At 43.2% G+C, this 21,174-nt stretch overlaps 1 protein-coding gene across 1 annotated transcript in view; it reads left to right on the top strand.

The window, feature by feature from the left end:
- The first annotated feature begins 1,875 nt into the window (after nucleotides 1-1,875).
- LOC112214414 (proton myo-inositol cotransporter) overlaps nucleotides 1,876-21,174 on the top strand; it is a 58,697-nt gene continuing 39,398 nt past the window's right edge. Inside the window, exons 1-3 of the mRNA XM_024373128.2 lie at nucleotides 1,876-2,726; nucleotides 15,852-16,011; nucleotides 20,484-20,692. Of these exons, the coding sequence (XP_024228896.1) occupies nucleotides 2,168-2,726; nucleotides 15,852-16,011; nucleotides 20,484-20,692 (928 nt within the window). The 5' untranslated portion in view covers nucleotides 1,876-2,167. The remainder of the gene's footprint in view (nucleotides 2,727-15,851; nucleotides 16,012-20,483; nucleotides 20,693-21,174) is intronic.

The following is a 21,174-nucleotide window of genomic DNA, read 5'->3' on the forward strand; positions in this document are numbered from 1 at the left end:
GGAACCGGTCGAACAATGCTTCCGGGTTCCAGGCACTCTCAGCCGCCAATGTGCGAAAATCCACCGCATAGTCTGCCACGTAGCTGGTGCAGCTAACGAGCAGCCTCTCTCCCGGACAACGGAGAATCAAACACCTTACGAACTTCCTCCACAAAGTCCTCCAGACTGAGGCAGACGGCGGACTGTTGCTCCCACACCGACGTGGCCCAGGCGAGTACCCTTCCAAACATCAGCGTTATGATGTACGCTATCCTCGAGCGGTCCAAGGGGAACGAAGAAGGCTGCAGCTTGAAAATGATGGTGCACTGAGAGAGAAATGCCCGACAGGTTCTGGAATCTCCAGCGTAGCACTCCAGAGGAGGTAGGCGGGGTTCTTGGACACTGGAGTAGGCTGGGAGATTATGGGTGTGACCTTAATTGCACCTCTGTCACTCGGTTGCGTCATGCCATTGTTATGAACGTTCTCAAATCACCCTCTGCCGGCGATATAGTGTTACCCTAAAGGGCTACCGAGTGGTGCAGCAGTCACTGCATCTCAGTGCAAGAGGTGTCACTACAGTTTCTGGTTCAAATCCAGGCTGTATCACATCTGGCCATGATTGGGAGTCCCATTGGGCAGTGCACAATTGGCCCAGCGTCGTCCGGGTTTGGCCGGGGTAGGCCATCATTGTAAATAAGACTTTGTTCTTAACTGACTTGACTAGTAAAATAAAGGTAAAATAAAAAATACAAATAAAAGTGGTAAACTCAGTCATTCTGGATGGAGGCTAACTATTATTGTCTAAATTACACTATAATGCCTGGAAATACAATGACATTGCTAAAGTAGTCAAATATTTAGTAGGAAACAACTTTGCCAGCATTATCATGTCGTCAAATTTACTTCAGACATATGGCAATGTTGTCATTAGTTAGCAAAGTTAGTCAAAAATAGCTAGCAATGCTAACGTTAGCTAGCTAAAATCCGGTGGTCTCCACACAATTTGAACTAGCTAACGTTATACTGCAGCTAAAGTCAATCTGGGGACATCAAAATTATGACAATTATTTGCCTCTTTTGAATATCATAGTATTTCCCCGCCACTGTAATGCACTTTTTATGAAATCTTCATCTGTGCTCATTGACATGCATTGAGTAGAACCAGTGGAAGCTGCCAATGGAAACTTGTGTTTGACGTATTTGACACCATTCTACTTATTCTGCTCGAGCCATTACCAGGAGCCCGTCATCCCCAATTAAAGTGCCACCAACTTCCTGTGAGTAGAAAGCTCAGTCGGGCATCAGTTCAAAACAATATTGTGACGAAACATGCAAAGAATTTTGAGCATAAACAAAGAAATGCAAGCGCAAATAAAGCACTTTCCTTAAAATTCAATGTTGCGAAAAGTAATTTGCACAGAAGTGGAGAGCACTCAACCAACGTGAATCCATGTGCAACCCCAAAATGTGATCATCATAAAAAAGGCACAATGCTTGTTCATCATTATGTTTTATTTAAAAGATTATTTAAAGTAATACGTCATTTTGAAAGAAGCATGCTTTGAATTCGTGTCCCTCAGTCATTAGGCACGTTTTTTGTCACACTCCCTTCCAGAAAGGGAAACAGAAGCCACATATGTGTTAGACTGGTAGCTTTCAGGAATGGGGTCCTAATATTTTGTAGCTTAAACCGTTCAAATGCTAGAGCCAAATTCATATGAAGAAAACAAACAAAAAATCAATATGCCACAAAGGTGCAAGAAACCACAAAAAAACCCGCTAGTGCTTGTCCTTTGGGCCGCCAGTTGAATAGCCCTGCACTATAGGTTATTTATGATGCAAGGTGATAGGTAAATCAGTCAGTAGGCAGTCACCTGCAGTAATTTTGATTCTCTGGAACACGGCCAGTGTCTATATGGCAGCTTGCAGCAAAGCAATACCTCTACGTCAGAGCGAGAGAGCGCGAGAGAGAGACAGAGAATTAAAGAGTAACCCTCATCAGTACCACTGCAATGACACTTCTGTAGCCTGTGACCACGGCTACAGACCAACTTCTGTCAACTCGAATTATTAATAATTAACGGTTTTTGGACCAGTTGCTCGACTGTGAGGACAACAAACATCTCTTAACAATTAACCAACCAATTCAAGTCCTGTGAACATTTCGTGGGTGCGTTTGTTTCCCTTATGTCCCGAAAATCGAGCGACAATGACTATAATCTTCGTAGTATGAGCAACCTGATGGGTGAGAGGAGGAAGAAAGTGAACGATGACGGAGAGCGGAGCCTCATCAAAGCTTCGTCCAACGCGAGCATCAACAGCCAGGCTGCCGATGTCCCTGCCAATGCCAATGCCACTGCCGCCACCTCCACCCGGGACCTGGAGAGAGAGGCGCGTAAACAGTTCCAGCAAGATGTCACACCTGCGTTTGTTTATGTTCTAGCTGCGTTCTCCGCGCTGGGTGGCTTTCTGTTCGGCTATGACACCGGGGTAATCTCGGGAGCGATGCTCCTGCTCAAGAGGGAGATGAATCTCAGCGCCCTATGGCAGGAGGTTCTGATCTCTAGTACTGTGGCTACCGCCGCGCTGTCCGCGTTGGCTGGCGGGTTGTTGAACGGAGTTTTCGGGCGCAGGGTCTGCATCCTCCTGGCTAGTTTTATCTTCACAGCTGGGGGAATAGTGCTTAGCGCAGCACCTGATAAGGAGGTTCTACTGGTCGGACGTCTCATTGTCGGGCTTGGACTTGGTAAGGTTTCTGCAACTTTTCACATGTTTACTTATCTCATTCACAAGACACCATGCGCAATTAGCATGGGAGACAGTTGACAACGTTTTGGACACAGTTGACAAAGTTTTAGTTATTAAAATAAAAATGATAGAAAAGGGGTGTCTTGCCCAACTATTGGGGCAAGAGGTCCGCTGAAAATTACTGTGATAAAACCCATTTTATCAGTTTAATTTAGTCATTATTGAGTAATTGACTCTTGAAAGCTAGTTATCATTTTTATTAGACCAATCAATATAGAAACAAAATGGCATTGCACATCTCACTAATAACCTATGCGTAGGTTTTTATGTAGACCTAACACATGCATTTTTTTACCTGCAAATTCTCTTAATTCCCAGCAGATGCTAACTCATGCTAACTAACTAGCTAGCTAACTCATCAAAATCAACATTTCTAAAGATATTGTACGATTCATTTCTGCACATTAAGATATTGTATGATTTATAACCTCCAGATTCACCTGACATTTGCTTACATTAATACTAGAAACACATTTCCAACCTAAAATGGGTAATGTGCCCCAGAGGTTTTCAGAGTTTTACATATAGAATATTAGAGGAGGTGTTTAGCAGTAGGTCCTTGGCTATGTTTATTAAAATGGCCGCCTATCTGTCAGGTTTTTGCAACTGATTGCAACCAATCACATGTTTTGTGTCCGATTGTGATTGATCCCCTAGCCTATAGGTGGCCATTTTGAAATATATAAAAGCATCTTCCTTTTTCATCTACAACCAACACAGAAGGCCAGAACCGAAGATCTGGTATGTCAATGAGAGATTAGTAAAACCTTGATGAAGGCCAACGACCAAAATGCGTGGGTTTTACTTTTAACAATAAAGAATCTCCTTTATCAATTTCCACTGTCCTCAGAGAGTTGCTGAATTTACTTTTCACTTCAGGCTAATCTCGTTCACCTAGACTAGGTTATCTGTGTACGGGTAGGCCATGACAGCACATTTTCAGCTTTATTTAACCAGGTAGGCTAGTTGAGAACAAGTTCTCATTTACAACTGCGACCTGGCCAAGATAAAGCAAAGCAGTTCGAAACATACAACAACACAGAGTTACACATGGAATAAACAAACATACAGTAGAAAAAGTTTATATACAGTGTGTGCAAATGAGGTAAGATAAGGGAGGTAAGGCAATAAATAGGCCTTGGTGGGGAAGTAATTACAATATAGCAATTAAACACTGGAATGGTAGATGTGCAGAAGATGAATGTGCAAGTAGAGATACTGGGGTGCAAAGGAGCAAGATACAGTGCCTTGCGAAAGTATTCGGCCCCCTTGAACTTTGCGACCTTTTGCCACATTTCAGGCTTCAAACATAAGGATATAAAACTGTATTTTTTTGTGAAGAATCAACAAGTGGGACACAATCATGAAGTGGAACGACATTTATTGGATATTTCAAACTTTTTTAACAAATCAAAAACTGAAAAATTGGGCGTGCAAAATTATTCAGCCCCCTTAAGTTAATACTTTGTAGCGCCACCTTTTGCTGCAATTACAGCTGTAAGTCGCTTGGGGTATGTCTCTATCAGTTTTTCACATCGAGAGACTGAAATGTTTTCCCATTCCTCCTTGCAAAACAGCTCGAGCTCAGTGAGGTTGGATGGAGAGCATTTGTGAACAGCAGTTTTCAGTTCTTTCCACAGATTCTCGATTGGATTCAGGTCTGGACTTTGATTTGGCCATTCTAACACCTGGATATGTTTATTTTTTAACCATTCCATTGGAGATTTTGCTTTATGTTTTGGATCATTGTCTTGTTGGAAGACAAATCTCCGTCCCAGTCTCAGGTCTTTTGCAGACTCCATCAGGTGTTCTTCCAGAATTGTCCTGTATTTGGCTCCATCCATCTTCCCATCAATTTTAACCATCTTCCCTGTCCCTGCTGAAGAAAAGCAGGCCCAAACCATGATGCTGCCACCACCATGTTTGACAGTGGGGATGGTGTGTTCAGGGTGATGAGCTGTGTTGCTTTTACGCCAAACATAACGTTTTGCATTGTTGCCATAAAGTTCAATTTTGGTTTCACCTGACCAGAGCACCTTCTTCCACATGTTTGGTGTGTCTCCCAGGTGGCTTGTGGCAAACTTTAAACGACACTTTTATGGATATCTTTAAGAAATGGCTTTCTTCTTGCCACTCTTCCATAAAGGCCAAATTTGTGCAATATACGACTGATTGTTGTCCTATTGACAGAGTCTCCCACCTCAGCTGTAGATCTCTGCAGTTCATCCAGAGTGATCATGGGCCTCTTGGCTGCATCTCTGATCAGTCTTCTCCTTGTATGAGCTGAAAGTTTAGAGGGACGGCCAGGTCTTGGTAGATTTGCAGTGGTCTGATACTCCTTCCATTTCAATATTATCGCTTGCACAGTGCTCCTTGGGATGTTTAAAGCTTGGGAAATCTTTTTGTATCCAAATCCGGCTTTAAACTTCTTCACAACAGTATCTCGGACCTGCCTGGTGTGTTCCTTGTTCTTCATGATGCTCTCTGCGCTTTTAACGGACCTCTGAGACTATCACAGTGCAGGTGCATTTATACGGAGACTTGATTACACACAGGTGGATTGTATTTATCATCATTAGTCATTTAGGTCAACATTGGATCATTCAGAGATCCTCACTGAACTTCTGGAGAGAGTTTGCTGCACTGAAAGTAAAGGGGCTGAATAATTTTGCACGCCCAATTTTTCAGTTTTTGATTTGTTAAAAAAGTTTGAAATATCCAATAAATGTCGTTCCACTTCATGATTGTGCCCCACTTGTTGTTGATTCTTCACAAAAAAATACAGTTTTATATCTTTATGTTTGAAGCCTGAAATGTGGCAAAAGGTCGCAAAGTTCAAGGGGGCCGAATACTTTCGCAAGGCACTGTAAATAAACTACAGTATGGGGATGGGCTATTTACAGATGGGCTATGTACAGGTGCAGTGATCTGTGAGCTGCTCTTACAGCTGGTGCTTAAAGCTAGTGAGGGAGATATGAGTCTCCAGCTTCAGTGATTTTTGCAGTTCGTTCCAGTTATTGGCAGCAGAGAACTGGAAGGAAAGGCGGCCAAAGGAAGAATTGAACTGGAAGGAGATGCTTTGGGGGTGACCAGTGAGATATACCTGCTAGAGCGTGTGCTACGGGTGGGTGCTGCTATGGTGACCAGTGAGCTGAGATAAGGCGGGGCTTTACCTAGCAGAGACTTGTAGATGACCTGGAGTCAGTGGGTTTGGTGACGAGTATGAAGCAAGGGCCAGCCAACGAGAGCGTACAGATCGCAGTGGTGGGTAGTATATGGGGCTTTGGTGACAAAACAGGATGGCACTGTGATAGACTGCATCCAATTTGTTGAGTAGAGTATTGGAGGCTATTATGGAAAAGACATCGCCGAATTCGAGGATCGGTAGGATGGTCAGTTTTATGAGGTTATGTTTGGCAGTATGAGTGAAGTATGCTTTGTTGCGAAATAGGAAGCCGATTCTAGATTTAATTTTGGATTGAAGATGCTTAATGTGCATCTGGAAGGAGAGTTTACAGTCTATCCAGACACCTAGGTATTTGTAGTGTTCCACATATTCTAAGTCAGAACCGTGCAGAGTAGTGATGCTGGACGGGCAGGCAGGTGCGGGCAGCGATCGGTTGAAGAGCATGCATTTAGTTTGACTTGCATTTGCCTTGTAGGCTGCAGTATTTTGATTGGCAAACTTAATACAAAACTGAAAAAGTTGACTTCTTAAGCTATCGAGTCATCTAACATGAGAAATAAGTGAGACGTGTGCCAATAGTATCCTCGTGGGCGGGCCTAACTAGTTGTGAATGTGATGGGTTATATTGCCCAACAGCTATGTAGGTTAAATTTAAAGAATAGTCAATACTTTATTTAGCCATATACCAAAACAATAATCAAACCAGAAGTTGCAAACTTCATCCCATTACTTTGAGACTGCTTGTTTCCAGGATTACTGATATTTGACTTCAGTGCCTAGGCCTATGGTATTTTTGGAGGTAGGAGGCTTTTACAAGATTTCACGCTGTTTGGCATTCAATGAGAATTTGACGTACCAAAGGAATTTCTAGCAACTTCTGGGTGACTCATAGTCTTGACCTTGTCTTTGATTGGGAATGAAGATTTGCGTGTCATGTTTAGTAGAATAATGTTCATAATCTGGAGTTACTTTGGGCAGGAACATCATGTAGTGGTAAAGTAGTGTGCCGTGCTTGGAAGTCATCACTGTAAAAAGCCTTGTCTTAATTCTTGCTTTCATTGAGCACAATAAGTGGAGGAATGGATGAAGAGTGCTATGCTTTGTGTGTTTTTGGTGTTTGAATGTACGAGTCATAGTGATTTAGCTAATCTATTACTTTTTTTTTGGACACCACTAGACCCAGTGAGTAAGCCTGTGAGAATATGAATCAGCCTTTTATCTTTCAAGTACAAAAACTACACTCACTCACTCACTCACTCACCGATTTGCTCGGGGATTTGAACTTGCAACCTTTCGGTTACTAGTCCAATGCTCCAACCACTAGGCTACCCTGCTGCCCCGGGAGTGAGTGAGAGTGAGTGAGAGTGAGTGAGAGTGAGTGAGAGTGAGTGAGAGTGAGTGAGTGTGAGTGAGTGAGTGAGTGAGTGAGTGAGTGAGAGTGAGTGAGTGAGAGTGAGTGAGTGAGAGTGAGTGTGAGTGAGTGAGTGAGTGAGTGAGTGAGTGAGGTTTTTGTACTTGAAAGATAAAAGGCTGATTCATATTCTCACAGGCTTACTCACTGGGTCTAGTGGTGTCCAAAAAAAAAAGTAATAGATTAGCTACAAGGTACAAAATCTGTCGTTCTGCCCCTGAACAGGCAGTTAACACACTGTTCCTAGGCTGTCATTGAAAATAAGAATTTGTTCTTAACTGACTTGCCTACTAAAATAAAGGTAAAATAAAAACACACACACACAGTGAACTCTCTTCTCTCTCAATATTACCCCACAGACTCATCAATCTTTCAAAACATTGAATTGTTGCTATTTTCCCAAGATTGAAAGAGGCAATTTATCGGGCCATCTAAATAGTTAATTGATCAGGTCACGCGGGTTTACATTGATATAATTTGCCTCTCCATCTCTAGGTATGGGGTTTATTTCTGCTCATGCGTTACTCATTTTGATGCCAAACCTACCACTGGTGTGGGGGTGGCTAAAGAGCTCTATTTTCATGTCATCCCAACAAATGTAAATGCCTGGAGTTTGCTAAACAGCATTGTCACTTGGATTGGAACTGGTACTTTGGTCAGATGACATGAAAATAGAGCTCTTTGGCCACACACACCACAACACAGGTATCTTTTGGTTATCACTACGGCAACAGCTTCCAGGAACGACACAATATATACATCTTACAGTTATTCAGAAAATAAGCAAAAGGAATAAAACAACAATATGTACATAACTGCCAAGTGGTACAGTATTTGGAATTTCAGTACAGAAGAAAGATCATTGGGTTTGGCATTGAAATGAGAATGCGTGAGCATAAGGCTGCATACCTATTGTAAAAAAAAAAAATAGTGGTTGGACCTTTGACGTTATGGACCTGTTTTGCTCACATATGGATATCAAGAATCTGGAAGGATTCTGTATGGAGAAATGGTCTAAGATCCCTCCAAGTTTAGAAAAAGGCTTAATGCCATTATCTTTGCAGGGTAAGGTATTGAACCTGGGGTGTGAGAAAAACAATTATTACTCGGGGCAATTGTATTAGTATAATATAATTTCCCTTTTTTTAGTATACAATATACCTCAGTATTTTATACAGTTATTTTACATCCGGCTGTGATTGGGAGTCCCATAGGGTGGCGCACAAATGGCCCAGCGTCGGCTGGGGTAGGCCGTCATTGTAAATAAAAATGTGTTCTTAACTGACTTGCCTAGTTAAATAAAGGTTACACACACACACACACACACAGACCAACAAGTTATTTTGTTGGCATTTACTTATGTCCCCATTACCAGTATAAACATAATCAAAACCTATTTCTTTCACTTACTTGCTGTGCTGTTTCGTTGTTCATTTGTTCAGTCATTTCGTTCTCAACCAGGATTTCATCATACATGTGAAGTTTCAACTCTGTCTGTCCGTGGCCTCTCTTCCTCGGTGCTCACTGTCACTGTGTCCGTTTCCATCTTGTCCAGCTGTGTATCTATTTCACGTAAACCCTGTTTCTTGTCTTCATCGAAGTAGTGATTCTTGTACATAGCATCGAGCATGGTGGCGACACAGTAAAGAGAGAATGCCACCGAGTTGCTTGTCCACAGCCTGTGTCAGCAGTTTTGTTGAGCCATGACAGTCCTCAACTGGCAGCTTCATTAAATGATAACATGCTGATGATACTGTTGTGTATTCTATTGGCCCCATGGTTGACCAGGCTCTATCTGAAATACAGTCTGACTTCATTGTATTACAGAAAAACTTTGTTGACCTGAAATTAGTACTGAAGTATATGTTGTTCTCTAGAGTTCATAAAAATAAGTTTGATGTCACATATATATTTTTAAAATTTTTACCCCCTTTTCGCCCCAATTTTGTGGTATCCAATTATTAGTAGTTACTATCTTGTCTCATCGCTACAACTCCTGTACGGGCTCGGGAGAGACGAAGGTCAAAAGCCATGCGTCCTCCGAAACACAACCCAACCAAGCCGCACTGGTTATTAACACAGCACTCATAACCAGGAAGCCAGCTGCACCAATGTGCCAGGAGTCACTAGTGCGCAATGAGACAAGGATATCCCCACCGGCCAAACCCTCCCTAACCCAGACGACACTAGGCTAATTGTGCGTCGCCCCATGGACCTCCCGGTCACGGCCGGATGCGGCAGAGCCTGGGCGCGAACCCAGAGTCTCTGGTGGCACAGCTAGCACTGCGATGCAGTGCCCTAGACCACTGCTAGTCTTTACCAAGTGTGTCAATAATTTCGGACCCCACTATATTCCGAACCTATCCTGTCACACATCCAATCACATTTACATGGTGGCAGGCCGGGCTCTTCATAAATTTAATTGCTTAGCGTTTCTGAGGGAAAGCGGGAAGGTCATTCTTGCCGTCTGTCAGGAGGAGGCAGAAATGAATACCTTTGACTGGTCTTTAACACAAGCTGGGAGTTTGGTCCATCTCACCATCTTGGGAAAATTATTGGTGAGCACATGGAAGAGCTGGCACATGGAAGAACTGTGCATAGTCCCAAATTGCACCCTATTCCCTTCATAGTGCACTACTTTTGACCAGGGCCTATAGGGCTCTGGTCAATAGTGAACTAAATAAGGAATAGGATGCCATTTTGGATTCATCCTTCTTCTGTGGTTTGTCTATAAGGTACAGAATGATTATGATCTGTTTCTAATGAATGATATTGTCAGTTTTATTATTAGTGATGCACCGATATTACGTTTTTGGCCGATATCTGATATTTTCCTTGCCCTCAAACTGATACCGATAACTGATGTGTATATATATCTTTGGGCCTTTTAAGCATTCTAGTACAGTTAAATAGTTAGACCACTGCGTCCATGTGTGTGTGCTAAGGCACTGCATCACAGTGCAAGAGGCGTCACTACAGTCTCTGGTTCGAATCCAGGCTGTATCACATCCGGCTGTGATTGGGAGTCCCATAGGGTGGCGCACAAATGGCCCAGCGTCGTCTGGGTTTGGCTGGGGTAGGCCGTCATTGTAAATAAAAACGTGTTCTTAACTGACTTGCCTAGTTAAATAAAGGTTACACACACACACACACACAGAGACCAACAAGTTATTTTGTTGGCATTTACTTATGTCCCCATTACCAGTATAAACATAATCAAAACCTATTTCTTTCACTTACTTGCTGTGCTGTTTCGTTGTTCATTTGTTCAGTCATTTCGTTCTCAACCAGGATTTCATCATACATGTGAAGTTTCAACTCTGTCTGTCCTGGCCTCTCTTCCTGTGCTCAAATCTCTTCAAATGGGCTCGGTGCTCACTGTCACTGTGTCCGTTTCCAACTTGTCCAGCTGTGTATCTATTTCACGTAAACCCTGTTTCTTGTCTTCATCGAAGTAGTGATTCTTGTACATAGCATCGAGCATGGTGGCGACACAGTAAAGAGAGAATGCCACCGAGTTGCTTGTCCACAGCCTGTGTCAGCAGTTTTGTTGAGCCATGACAGTCCTCAACTGGCAGCTTCATTAAATGATAACCTGCTGATGATACTGTTGTGTATTCTATTGGCCCCATGGTCTGACTTCATTGTACTACAGAAAAACTTTGTTGACCTGAAATTAGTACTGAAGTATATGTTGTTCTCTAGAGTTCATAAAAATAAGTTTGATATCACATATTTTTGGGGGAATCTTTACCCCCTTTCTCCCCAATTACGTGGTCTCTAATTGTTAGTAGTTACTGTCTTGTCTCATCACTACAACTCCTGTACGGGCTCAGGAGAGACGAAGGTCGAAAGCCATGCATCCTCCGAAACACAATCCAACCAATTTCGTGGTATCCACTGCCAACTGCCAGCAGTTAGTAGTTACTATCTTGTCTCATCACTACAACTCCTGTACGGGCTCAGGAGAGACGAAGGTCGAAAGCCATGCATCCTCCGAAACACAACCCAACCAAGCCGCACTGCTTCTTAACACAGCACTCATCCAACCCGGAAGCCAGCCGCACCAAGGTGTCGGAGGAAACACCTGGTGACCTGGTTAGTGTGCACTATGACCGGCCCGCCACAGGAGTCGCTAGTGCGCAATGAGACAAGGATATCCCTACCAGCCAAACCCTCCCTAACCCAGACGACACTAGGCCAATTGTGCGTCGCCCCATGGACCTCCCAGTCGCGGCCGGATGCGGCAGAGCCTGGGCGTGAACCCAGAGTCTCTGCGATGCAGTGCCCTAGACCGTTGCGCCACCTGGGAGGCTCGATATTGCATATTGATGTGTTAGTTTAGAAGCTGAGAATAAAAATGGTCTTCTATAGAAGTCGGTCCTGCCTCTCGCTAAATAGATTATTCAGTCGACATTCCTATCGGTCCTAGACTATGGCGACAGGGCCAAAAGAGCCAGGGCCAAAAGAGCCAGGGCCAAAAGAGGAAGAGGTGCCAGCTCTGCCCAAGAGCAAAGGATAGAAAAGTCAGCTGCTGGTGTTCAGTGCAATTCACCCATCTGCAAAGAGCACCGTCACATGCTTGTGGATTGTAACAAATACATGGACTAAGACAGCATAAATAAGCATCACACACATGCACACTTTGTTCCTTTTGTTCATGTTTTCTAAATTGTTGTTTATATTGATGATGAACTTTGGACTTTCAAATAAATGTTTTTTTGCAGGTGCATGGTAACAGTTGAACAAAATGAGAAGAAATAAGGAACCCGCTCTGACGAAGGCCGTTGGGCCGATACGTAAAGCTTATTAAAGAGCAGTGATACTATCAAGACCCATATAAATAAAACACAGATATTACATTATCGGGTCATTTTGACCCGGCATATGCATTCTTGGGGCATCATGTTTATTATGCATCCTAGGGTTAAAGCCGTCATAGAGCATTGCACTTTATTACAGGTGACAATTTTAGTACTCGTCACTGCATTCTCTACCAGAAAGTTGGTTGGCCCTCATTGATGTCACGTAGGTTACATTGCACGATACATTGCTATGTTTTCATTTAATAGAGCCCTTTTACAAAAAAGTCATTGCTAAACTTTAGACATATGGGTTAGCCATACCGGAGATGGGGTGTGGTAACTGAAAATTCCTTTGGTCTCTACTGAGGTAGGTAAATCAGCTTTTAGTTGTGTTTCACAAATAAGGTGCAAGAATCTTCAAAATGTTCTTACATTTTATGTTGTTGTGCCTTGAGGGTGATTCAGAAAGCTGATTGAGGATTATTACTTATTATTACTGATGAATGTGTTTTGTTTTTTATGACCATTGTGAGAGTTCCGTGACCGGCCCGGAGGAAGACGACACGACAGCACCCTCCTCAGGGGATAGGTACTCAGTGTAAAGTCAATTAGTACACACCTGGGCCCACTAATTGCTTTGTGTCTGCCTCTATATTAGGTGTGCCGGGAGAGGAGCTGGAGGGGGGTGGGATTGGGAGTAGAGACGGGGACCTGTGGGGATGTCGGATATTCCAACCACAGAGAAAGCTTATTTTACTGGGGCGCATTGTCTCTCTGTTAACCAAGGCAGGCTATAGGTAGACAGAAGTGTTCCTCCTGTAACAGACGATAGTCTAAAGACAGGACTAGCCGTTTGTTGTTGTTTTTTCCCTTATGGGCCACAGCCTTTTGGTCAACGGCTAAGTGTATGTTTATTTGTTTTGTTACACCGTTGTTTCAGCGTTGGAGGTTACCCTGTGCTGGAGTTATTTTGTCGGGCGAAAGAAAACCCATTTAGAAAACAGTCACAAGAAATGGAATCACAACCACTGCCTCTCGTCTGATCATTTTGTGCCTCCCGCCTGTGTTAGGTTGTTTCGGACAAGCTGATTCGTTCACACCGTGTTTTTCTTTCTGCTTGCATTTTGTATTTATATTTTGATAGTTTGTATTTATGTCATTCAGGGCTCATCTGTAAAAGAGACCTTGGTCTCAGTATGACTCCCTGATAAAATAAAGGTTAAATAAAATACGAGTCTTGGTGGTGGTGGACTCCACATGTGTCTGAGTAGAGGCCTGGGGAGACCTGAGGGACCAAAGGCTGTCGCTGATAACAAGAGAAGGAGGGAGTGATGGTGGAGGGCTCTCCCACTCTCAGCAAACCGGGAACATTTCTTAGTTAAGATTTACATTAAGTTTTAGTTATGCTAGGCATGCACTACACAACTTCTAAAATCTTAACTTGGACACGCTCACATTTCCAGATTTCCTTGTCCCAAATCTTTAATTCCGTCCATCCTCAACCCCAGGACGGTGGTGCTCACATTACACAATGATTCCCTAATTGATCTTGCACTGCATTTCTCAGTTGTCTTAGGAAAAAAATTCCAACGCAAACAGCGAGCTGCTTTTATTACTGTGCACATTATGTGCAGAAACATTAAAAAAAAGAGACAGATGCAGAATATTGACTTAATATGAAAATATCTTCTTGGTTTCTGTCACAGTAAGACGCGGAGGTAATATTCAAAAGGCAGTTGCGTTCTGTCCACAGCTCCACCAATCACCAGTCTTCCACCACCTCGGTCCACATGGTGCATGTTGTTGTTCCTTTCCAATTCGCCATCATTGTTTTAGTCTCACATGCTGAGTGCTCATTGGCTATTTGCAGTAATCCTTACCCAATCGCGTTATAGCACTTCTCATACTGCAAGGTGCACAACCAACATTTCTGACGTCAGAAAATTATCGGGCCATCCAACAGGGGTCTGGAAAACGGAACAGCCATCATCGGTGCGTCCCAGACCCGCTCAAACGAGGCGTGTCCCAACGTACGAATCCTATCCCAAGTTCATAGGATTTCACCCCGTCATGAATATTCACCTGGGACGGCAAAAACATGGCAAATATATAGTGCATGTCCTGCATTAGGGTTTTATCTAATATTAGGATAACATCCCAAAAACATTAACACACTCTCGCTCTCTCTCCTTTATTATATTTTACCCTCCACTACTCTTAATTCCATTCAAAACCACGTGTTTGGTTCAGTTACTTGTTCTGCTCTCTGCATGTGTATGATGAAAATAAAATTACAAACATGTCAAATGTGATATGTAGAGGAGCAGCCTTTGACAGAAAGAGCAAACGGAGTAGAACCCGTTAGCTATGTTGAAGCATGCTCAGCTCTAGTTGTTTACTTGGTAGTGTTACCCACTGGAGTATGTGTGGGTATGCATGTTTTTGCTCTAGCCCTGCATTAACACTCCTGACTGAAATAGTAAACTAATCAAGGCCCTCACTCTGAGTCTGGACCATGATCAGCTGAATCAGGTGTGTTAGGTCACTGCAGGGCTGGAGCAAAACATCTGCACAGCTAGTAGCTCTACAGGTGTAGTTGGAAACTCTATCAACCACACCTCTAGGGTTGGTCACCCCAGGTGTGTACCGTATGAGCGGCAACCCTAGGGCCACTACCTTTAACAGTAGGACCCATCCCTCCAGCCCTCACTCCTGTGTTTTTAAAAGAAAATGAATGAAATGCTAATAAAACGTCTCGCGTCTCCCAGATATTAACTCCAGCCGGTGTCTTATAATTGAGTGGCTGCATGGCGACGCAAGCGGTTCCCACGGCAACAGGTAGCTACATCGTCTGCTGGATAAGTGGAGGAGAGACGGGAAGTAGTGCACTCTGGGTGCTGTTAATAGTCCCTTATCGGTGTGGCGCAGATCGGAGCGGTGATGTCACGGCCCTTGTCAGATGAATCTGGGCAAACACATGCTGTTTGTTCTAGCAGTCCGTGTAAATATGTAGTCGTTTTGGCATGGTCAGTGGCTGCAGCAGCTGAGAACAACAATGACTTACATGCTGGTATAGGCTACAATATCTCTGATGTAGTGGATGCACTTGAGATTTATGTTGTAGATCTGCTTACAGATATGACCGATGTGGTTGATGTTGTTCAGTCTGCCAGACATGATTGATGTTGTGTGAAATGATGAGGGCTCTTTAGTGCCCTAATGACTAGTGTGTGATTGGTGCCGCAGCTCTGTGGTTGAGTGTTTTGATTAGGTTCTCTAGATGAGAGATGTGGCTGAAGACACTCAGATTCCGCTTGATTGACAGAGGTAGGGGAGTGTGGAGAGGATATGTTGTTTCATGCCTAACTCAGATCCTATACCATTGTTCTTGAATTAGGTAAACCAGTGAACTGAATTGATCATAAAAGCTGAATTTGCACTTATCCATAACTTTGACTGTATTGTATGCTCCAGGGTGAAGTTTCCCCTAGGTGCAGATCTAGTATCAGCTTCCCCTTCCCTAATCCTAACCTTAACCATTAGTGGGGGAAATGCTAAACTGATCCAAGATTAGCATCTAGGGGCATCTTCACCCTACACTACAGTTCTACACTCCTCATTGTGTCTTCACTATTCCTCTGACCCATCCCACGTGAGTAGGTATTGCGTCCATGACGGTGCCAGTGTACATAGCCGAGACGTCTCCCCCCCACCTGAGAGGCCAGCTGGTGACAGTAAACACACTGTTTATCACAGGAGGCCAGTTCACTGCCAGCATCATAGACGGGGCCTTCAGCTACCTACGCCATGATGGATGGAGGTGAGACACACACACACACACACACACACACACAAAGTATTTAGTCAGCCACCAATTGTGCAAGTTCTCCCACTTAAAAAGATGAGATGCCTAATTTTCATCAGAGGTACACTTCAACTATGACAGACAAAATGAGAAAAAAAAATCCAGAAAATCACATTGTAGGATTTTTAATTAATTAATTTGCAAATTATGGTGGAAAAAAAGTATTTGGTCAATAACAAAAGTTGGGAATGACAGAGGTCAAACGTTTTCTGTAAGTCTTCACAAGGTTTTCACACAATGTTGCTGGTATTTTGGCCCATTCCTCCATGCAGATCTCCTCTAGAGCAGTGATGTTTTGGGGCTGTTGCTGGGCAACACAGACTTTCAACTCCCTCCAAAGATTTTCTATGGGGTTGAGATCTGGAGACTGGCTAGGCCACTCCAGGACCTTGAAATGCTTCTTACGAAGCCACTCCTTTGTTGTCCGGGCGGTGTGTTTGGGATCATTGTCATGCTGAAAGACCCAGCCACGTTTCACCTTCAATGCCCTTGCTGATGGAAGGAGGTTTTCACTCACAATCTCACAATATATGGCCCCATTCATTCTTTCCTTTACATGGATCAGTCGTCCTGGTCCCTTTGCAGAAAAACAGCCTGAAAGCATGATGTTTCCACCCCCATGCTTCACAGTAGGTATGGTGTTCTTTGGATGCAACTCAGCATTCTTTGTCCTCCAAACACGATGAGTTGAGTTTTTACCAAAAAGTTATATTTTGGTTTGATCTGACCATATGACATTCTCCCAATCTTTTCTGGATATCCAAATGCTCTCTAGCAAACTTCAGACGGGCCTGGACATGTACTGGCTTAAGCAAGGGGACACGTCTGGCACTGCAGGATTTGAGTCCCTGGCGGCGTAGTGTGTTACTGATGGCAGGCTTTGTTACTTTGGTCCCAGCTCTCTGTAGGCATTCACTAGGTCCCCCTGTGTGGTTCTGGGATTTTTGCTCACCTTTCTTGTGATCATTTTGACCCCATGGGGTGAGATCTTGCGTGGAGCCCCAGATCGAGGGAGATTATCAGTGGTCTTGTATGTCTTCCATTTCCTAATAATTTCTCCCACAGCTGATTTCTTCAAACCAAGCTGCATACCTATTGCAGATTCAGTCTTCCCAGCCTGGTGCAGGTCTACGATTTTGTTTCTGGTGTCCTTTGAGAGCTCTTTGGTCTTGGCCATAGTGGAGTTTGGAGTGTGACTGTTTTGAGGTTGTGGACAGGTGTCTTTTATACTGATAACAAGTGGAGGACAGAGGAGCCTCTTAAAGAAGAATTTACAGGTCTGTGAGAGCCAGAAATCTTGCTTGTTTGTAGGTGACCAAATACTTATTTTCCACCATAATTTGCAAATAAATTAATAAAAAATCCTACAATGTGATTTTCTGGATTTTTTTTCTTCTCATTTTGTCTGTCATAGTTGAAGTGTACCTATGATGAAAATGACAGGCCTCTCTCATCTTTTTAAGTGGGAGAACTTGCACAATTGGTGGGTGAATATATATACTTTTTTGCCCCACTGCACATACATACATACATACATACATGTAATTTCTCTTCATGCCTCATCTTTGAATATCAACGATTTTACATGGTCCATCATTTACCCAATTTGATTATTATTATATATGGGGGGAGGGTAGATCAGCTTTAATAGTGCAGATAGATTGTCGATTCCATCAATATAATTGTCTGCATCATTTCCAATTCCCCATATAATTGTTGGTAAATATATACAGTTTTCACTGTATATATACAGTACCAGTCAAAAGTTTGGACACCTACTCATTCAAGGGTTTTTCTTTATTTTTACTATTTTCTACATTGTAGAATAATAGGGAAGACATCAAAACTATGGAATCGTTTTATATTTCATATTTGAGATTCTTCAAAGTAGCCATCCTTTGCACTCTTGGCATTCTCTTAACCTACTTCACCTGGAATGCTTTTCCAACCGTCTTGAAGGAGTTCCCACATACTAGCAGTTGTTGGCTGCTTTTCCTTCACTCTACAGTCCAACTCATCCCAAACCATCACAATTTGGATTAAGGTTGGGTGATTGTGGAGGCCAGGTCATCTGATGCAGCACTCCACCACTCTCCTTCTGGTCAAATAGCCCTTACACAGCCTGGAGGTGTGTTGGGTCATTGTCCTGTTAGTCCCACTAAGCCCAAACCAGATGGGATGGCGTATCTCTGTAGAATGCTGTGGTAGCCATGCGGGTTAAGTGTGCCTTGAATTCTAAATAAATCACAGACAGTGTCACCAGCAAAACACCCCCACACTATAACACCTCCTCCTCCATGCTTTACGGTGGGAAACTACATATGCGGAGATCATCTGTCACCCACACCTAGTCTCACAAAGGAATGGCGGTCCAAATCTCCAATTTGGACTCTAGAACAAAGGACACATTTCCACCAGTCTAATGTCCATTGCTCATGTTCCTTGGCCCAAGCAAGTCTCTTCTTCTTATTGGTATCCTTCAGTAGTTGTTTCTTTGCAGCAAATTGACCCCCCCCCAACCCCCTCCTTGTCACAACACAACTGATTGGCTCAAACGCATTAATAAGGAAAGAAATTCAACAAATGAACTTTTAACAAGGCTCACCAGTTAAATGAAATTCATTCCAGGTGACTACCTCATGAAGCTGATTGAGAATGCCAAGAATGTGCAAAGCTTTCATCAAGGCAAAGGGTGGCGACTTTGAAGAATCTCAAATATAAAATATATTTTGATTTGTTTAACACTTTTTTTGGTTACTACATGATTCCATATGTGCTGTTTCATAGTTTTGATGTCTTCTCTATTATTCTACAATGTAGAAAATAGTTTAAAAAAATAAGAAAAACCCTTGAACAAGTAGGTGTTCTAAAACTTTTGACCGGTAGTGTATGTTCTCACTCTAGTAGCCTACCTGGTTATATTTTGAGAAAACCATCACAAAAATACAAAACAAGGCTTGTGAATTTCTGCATTTGCTCCTCACCAATTGCAACTTGAAGTCAGAACCAAATAATTGTGGGAGAAAGAGCATGGGCTTGTATCTTATTTCCTTATCATCGGGATAATAATTCCTTGGACGACACAAGGTTGAAAACATTTTAAGGTATGCGGCGTCCATCTCGCGACAGAGCCTTCAACTGCAATGGGGCATTGCCATTCCACTCCGTTGTGGACCTACCCATTGAAGTGCATGACTCCCGAGTGGTGCAGCAGTCTAAGGCACTGCATCTCAGTGCTAGAGGTGTCACTACAGACCCTGGTTCAATTCCAGACTGTATCACAACCGGACATGATTGGGAGTCCCATAGGGTGGAACACAATTGGCCCAGCGTCGTCCGGCTTAGGGTGTGGCCGGGGTCGGCCGTCATTATAAATAAGAATGTGTTCTTAACTGGCTTGCCTAGTTAAATAAAGAATACATTAAAAAAATGATGTTCATCATGTTGAGCTTTATGTAGGAGAAGTGGCATTTTGATAGCATCCACTTCATTGGCAATAACGAAGGCGATTGCCATATCTGCCATTGTCAAGTTTCCCAGAAACAGCAGAAGATGTACCTTCCCCAGCTTAATAATTATCATAAAAAACAAACGTCATTACCATATCATCACAATAAACTTAAAAGTGGGCAACAGTCATAACGTAATTGGCTTAAGAGCCCATGTGTAATTATTTAACATTTTTAAAATAGTTCTCACTTATAGGAATGGATAATTGTTTAAAAGTTGCTACCTGTTCCATAAAGCCATCACCGAAAACACATTTTTAATTTTCTGTGTTTTTTGTTGTTGTTGGTAACTAGACGACACAACGTTTGGAACATTTTAAAGTGTGCGGCGTTTGTTTCACAACGGAGCCTTCAACTGTAAGGGGGCATTGCCATTCCACTCCGTTGTGGACCTCCCACATTGAAGTGCATGACATCCAGCACAACGTAACAGAGTGTTTATGGGTAATGTGAACGAGGCTTAAGTAGGCTACAGACATGTATGTTGGAACATTGCTACATTGTGGGAGGCAACCCATCAGTGGTCCCTGCTATGCTCCAGCTCATGGGGTTTCTCCTCTCTCATCCTCTCAGATGAAACAGCTAATTGATCTCTCTCTCCCCCCTCTCTCCTCCTCCCTTTTTCCATCCCCCCCCCTCTCCCTATCCTCTCCAAGTATACTTTATTGGTGGTTCATGCTGTGCTGCAGTTCATGGAGTTTCTCCTCTCAAAGATGAAACAACTAATATATTACATTTTCTCTCTCCCTCGCACCCCCCTCCTGCCAGTGGTTCTTGCTGTATTCAGGTTCATGGGGTTCCTCCTTTTGCCAGAGAGTCACTCTCACAGATGAAACAACTAATATATCGCTCTCTCCCTCTCTCTCTCTCCCTCACCGACCCCTCCCCCCCCTCTCTGCCTTTTCTCCTCTTCTCCAGGTATATGTTGGGTCTGTCGATGGTCCCTGCGGTGCTTCAGTTCGTGGGGTTTCTGTTCCTGCCAGAGAGCCCCCGCTGGCTGATCCAGAAAGGCCTTACCCAGAAGGCCCGGCGCGTGCTCAGCCAGATTAGAGGCAATCAGAACATAGACGAGGAGTACGACAGCATCAAGAACAGCATCGAGGAGGAGGAGAAAGACTGCGGAGGAGGTGAGAGGGGAGCAGGAGGCGCAGGAGAAGCACACACACATATAAGCACACCTCACACCTGGGAAAACAGGTGCTTCCTTTGTCCGCTTGCTCCCTGACTTGTTTTCCATGATGACCTCATCCCTTTCTTCCCTGTCTCCATCACCTCTGATGTGATGATAGTGAGTGTCACTCTAAACACCAGTCACTCATCCACCCGTACACAGCCAGGATTAAAGAGCAATAATAAACACAATGACACATACTGTACAGAGTGACAGAGCAACACAACATCAATAGCAACAACACAACTAACAACTATATCTGATGATTCATGTTTTCTTTTAAAAACACAATTAGAATCCCTCCACAGCCTCATAGAGGATCTAGATACTTTTGCTAACCTCTCTGGATTAGTGTACTATATTACGTATTGGATCACAAAAAAAATGCAACTTTTACATTACTGTGTAGTTTACCAATAAAATGGTCTGATGGAGATG

This window comes from Oncorhynchus tshawytscha, linkage group LG15 (assembly GCF_018296145.1).
Source record: "Oncorhynchus tshawytscha isolate Ot180627B linkage group LG15, Otsh_v2.0, whole genome shotgun sequence".
Classification (NCBI taxonomy): domain Eukaryota; kingdom Metazoa; phylum Chordata; class Actinopteri; order Salmoniformes; family Salmonidae; genus Oncorhynchus; species Oncorhynchus tshawytscha.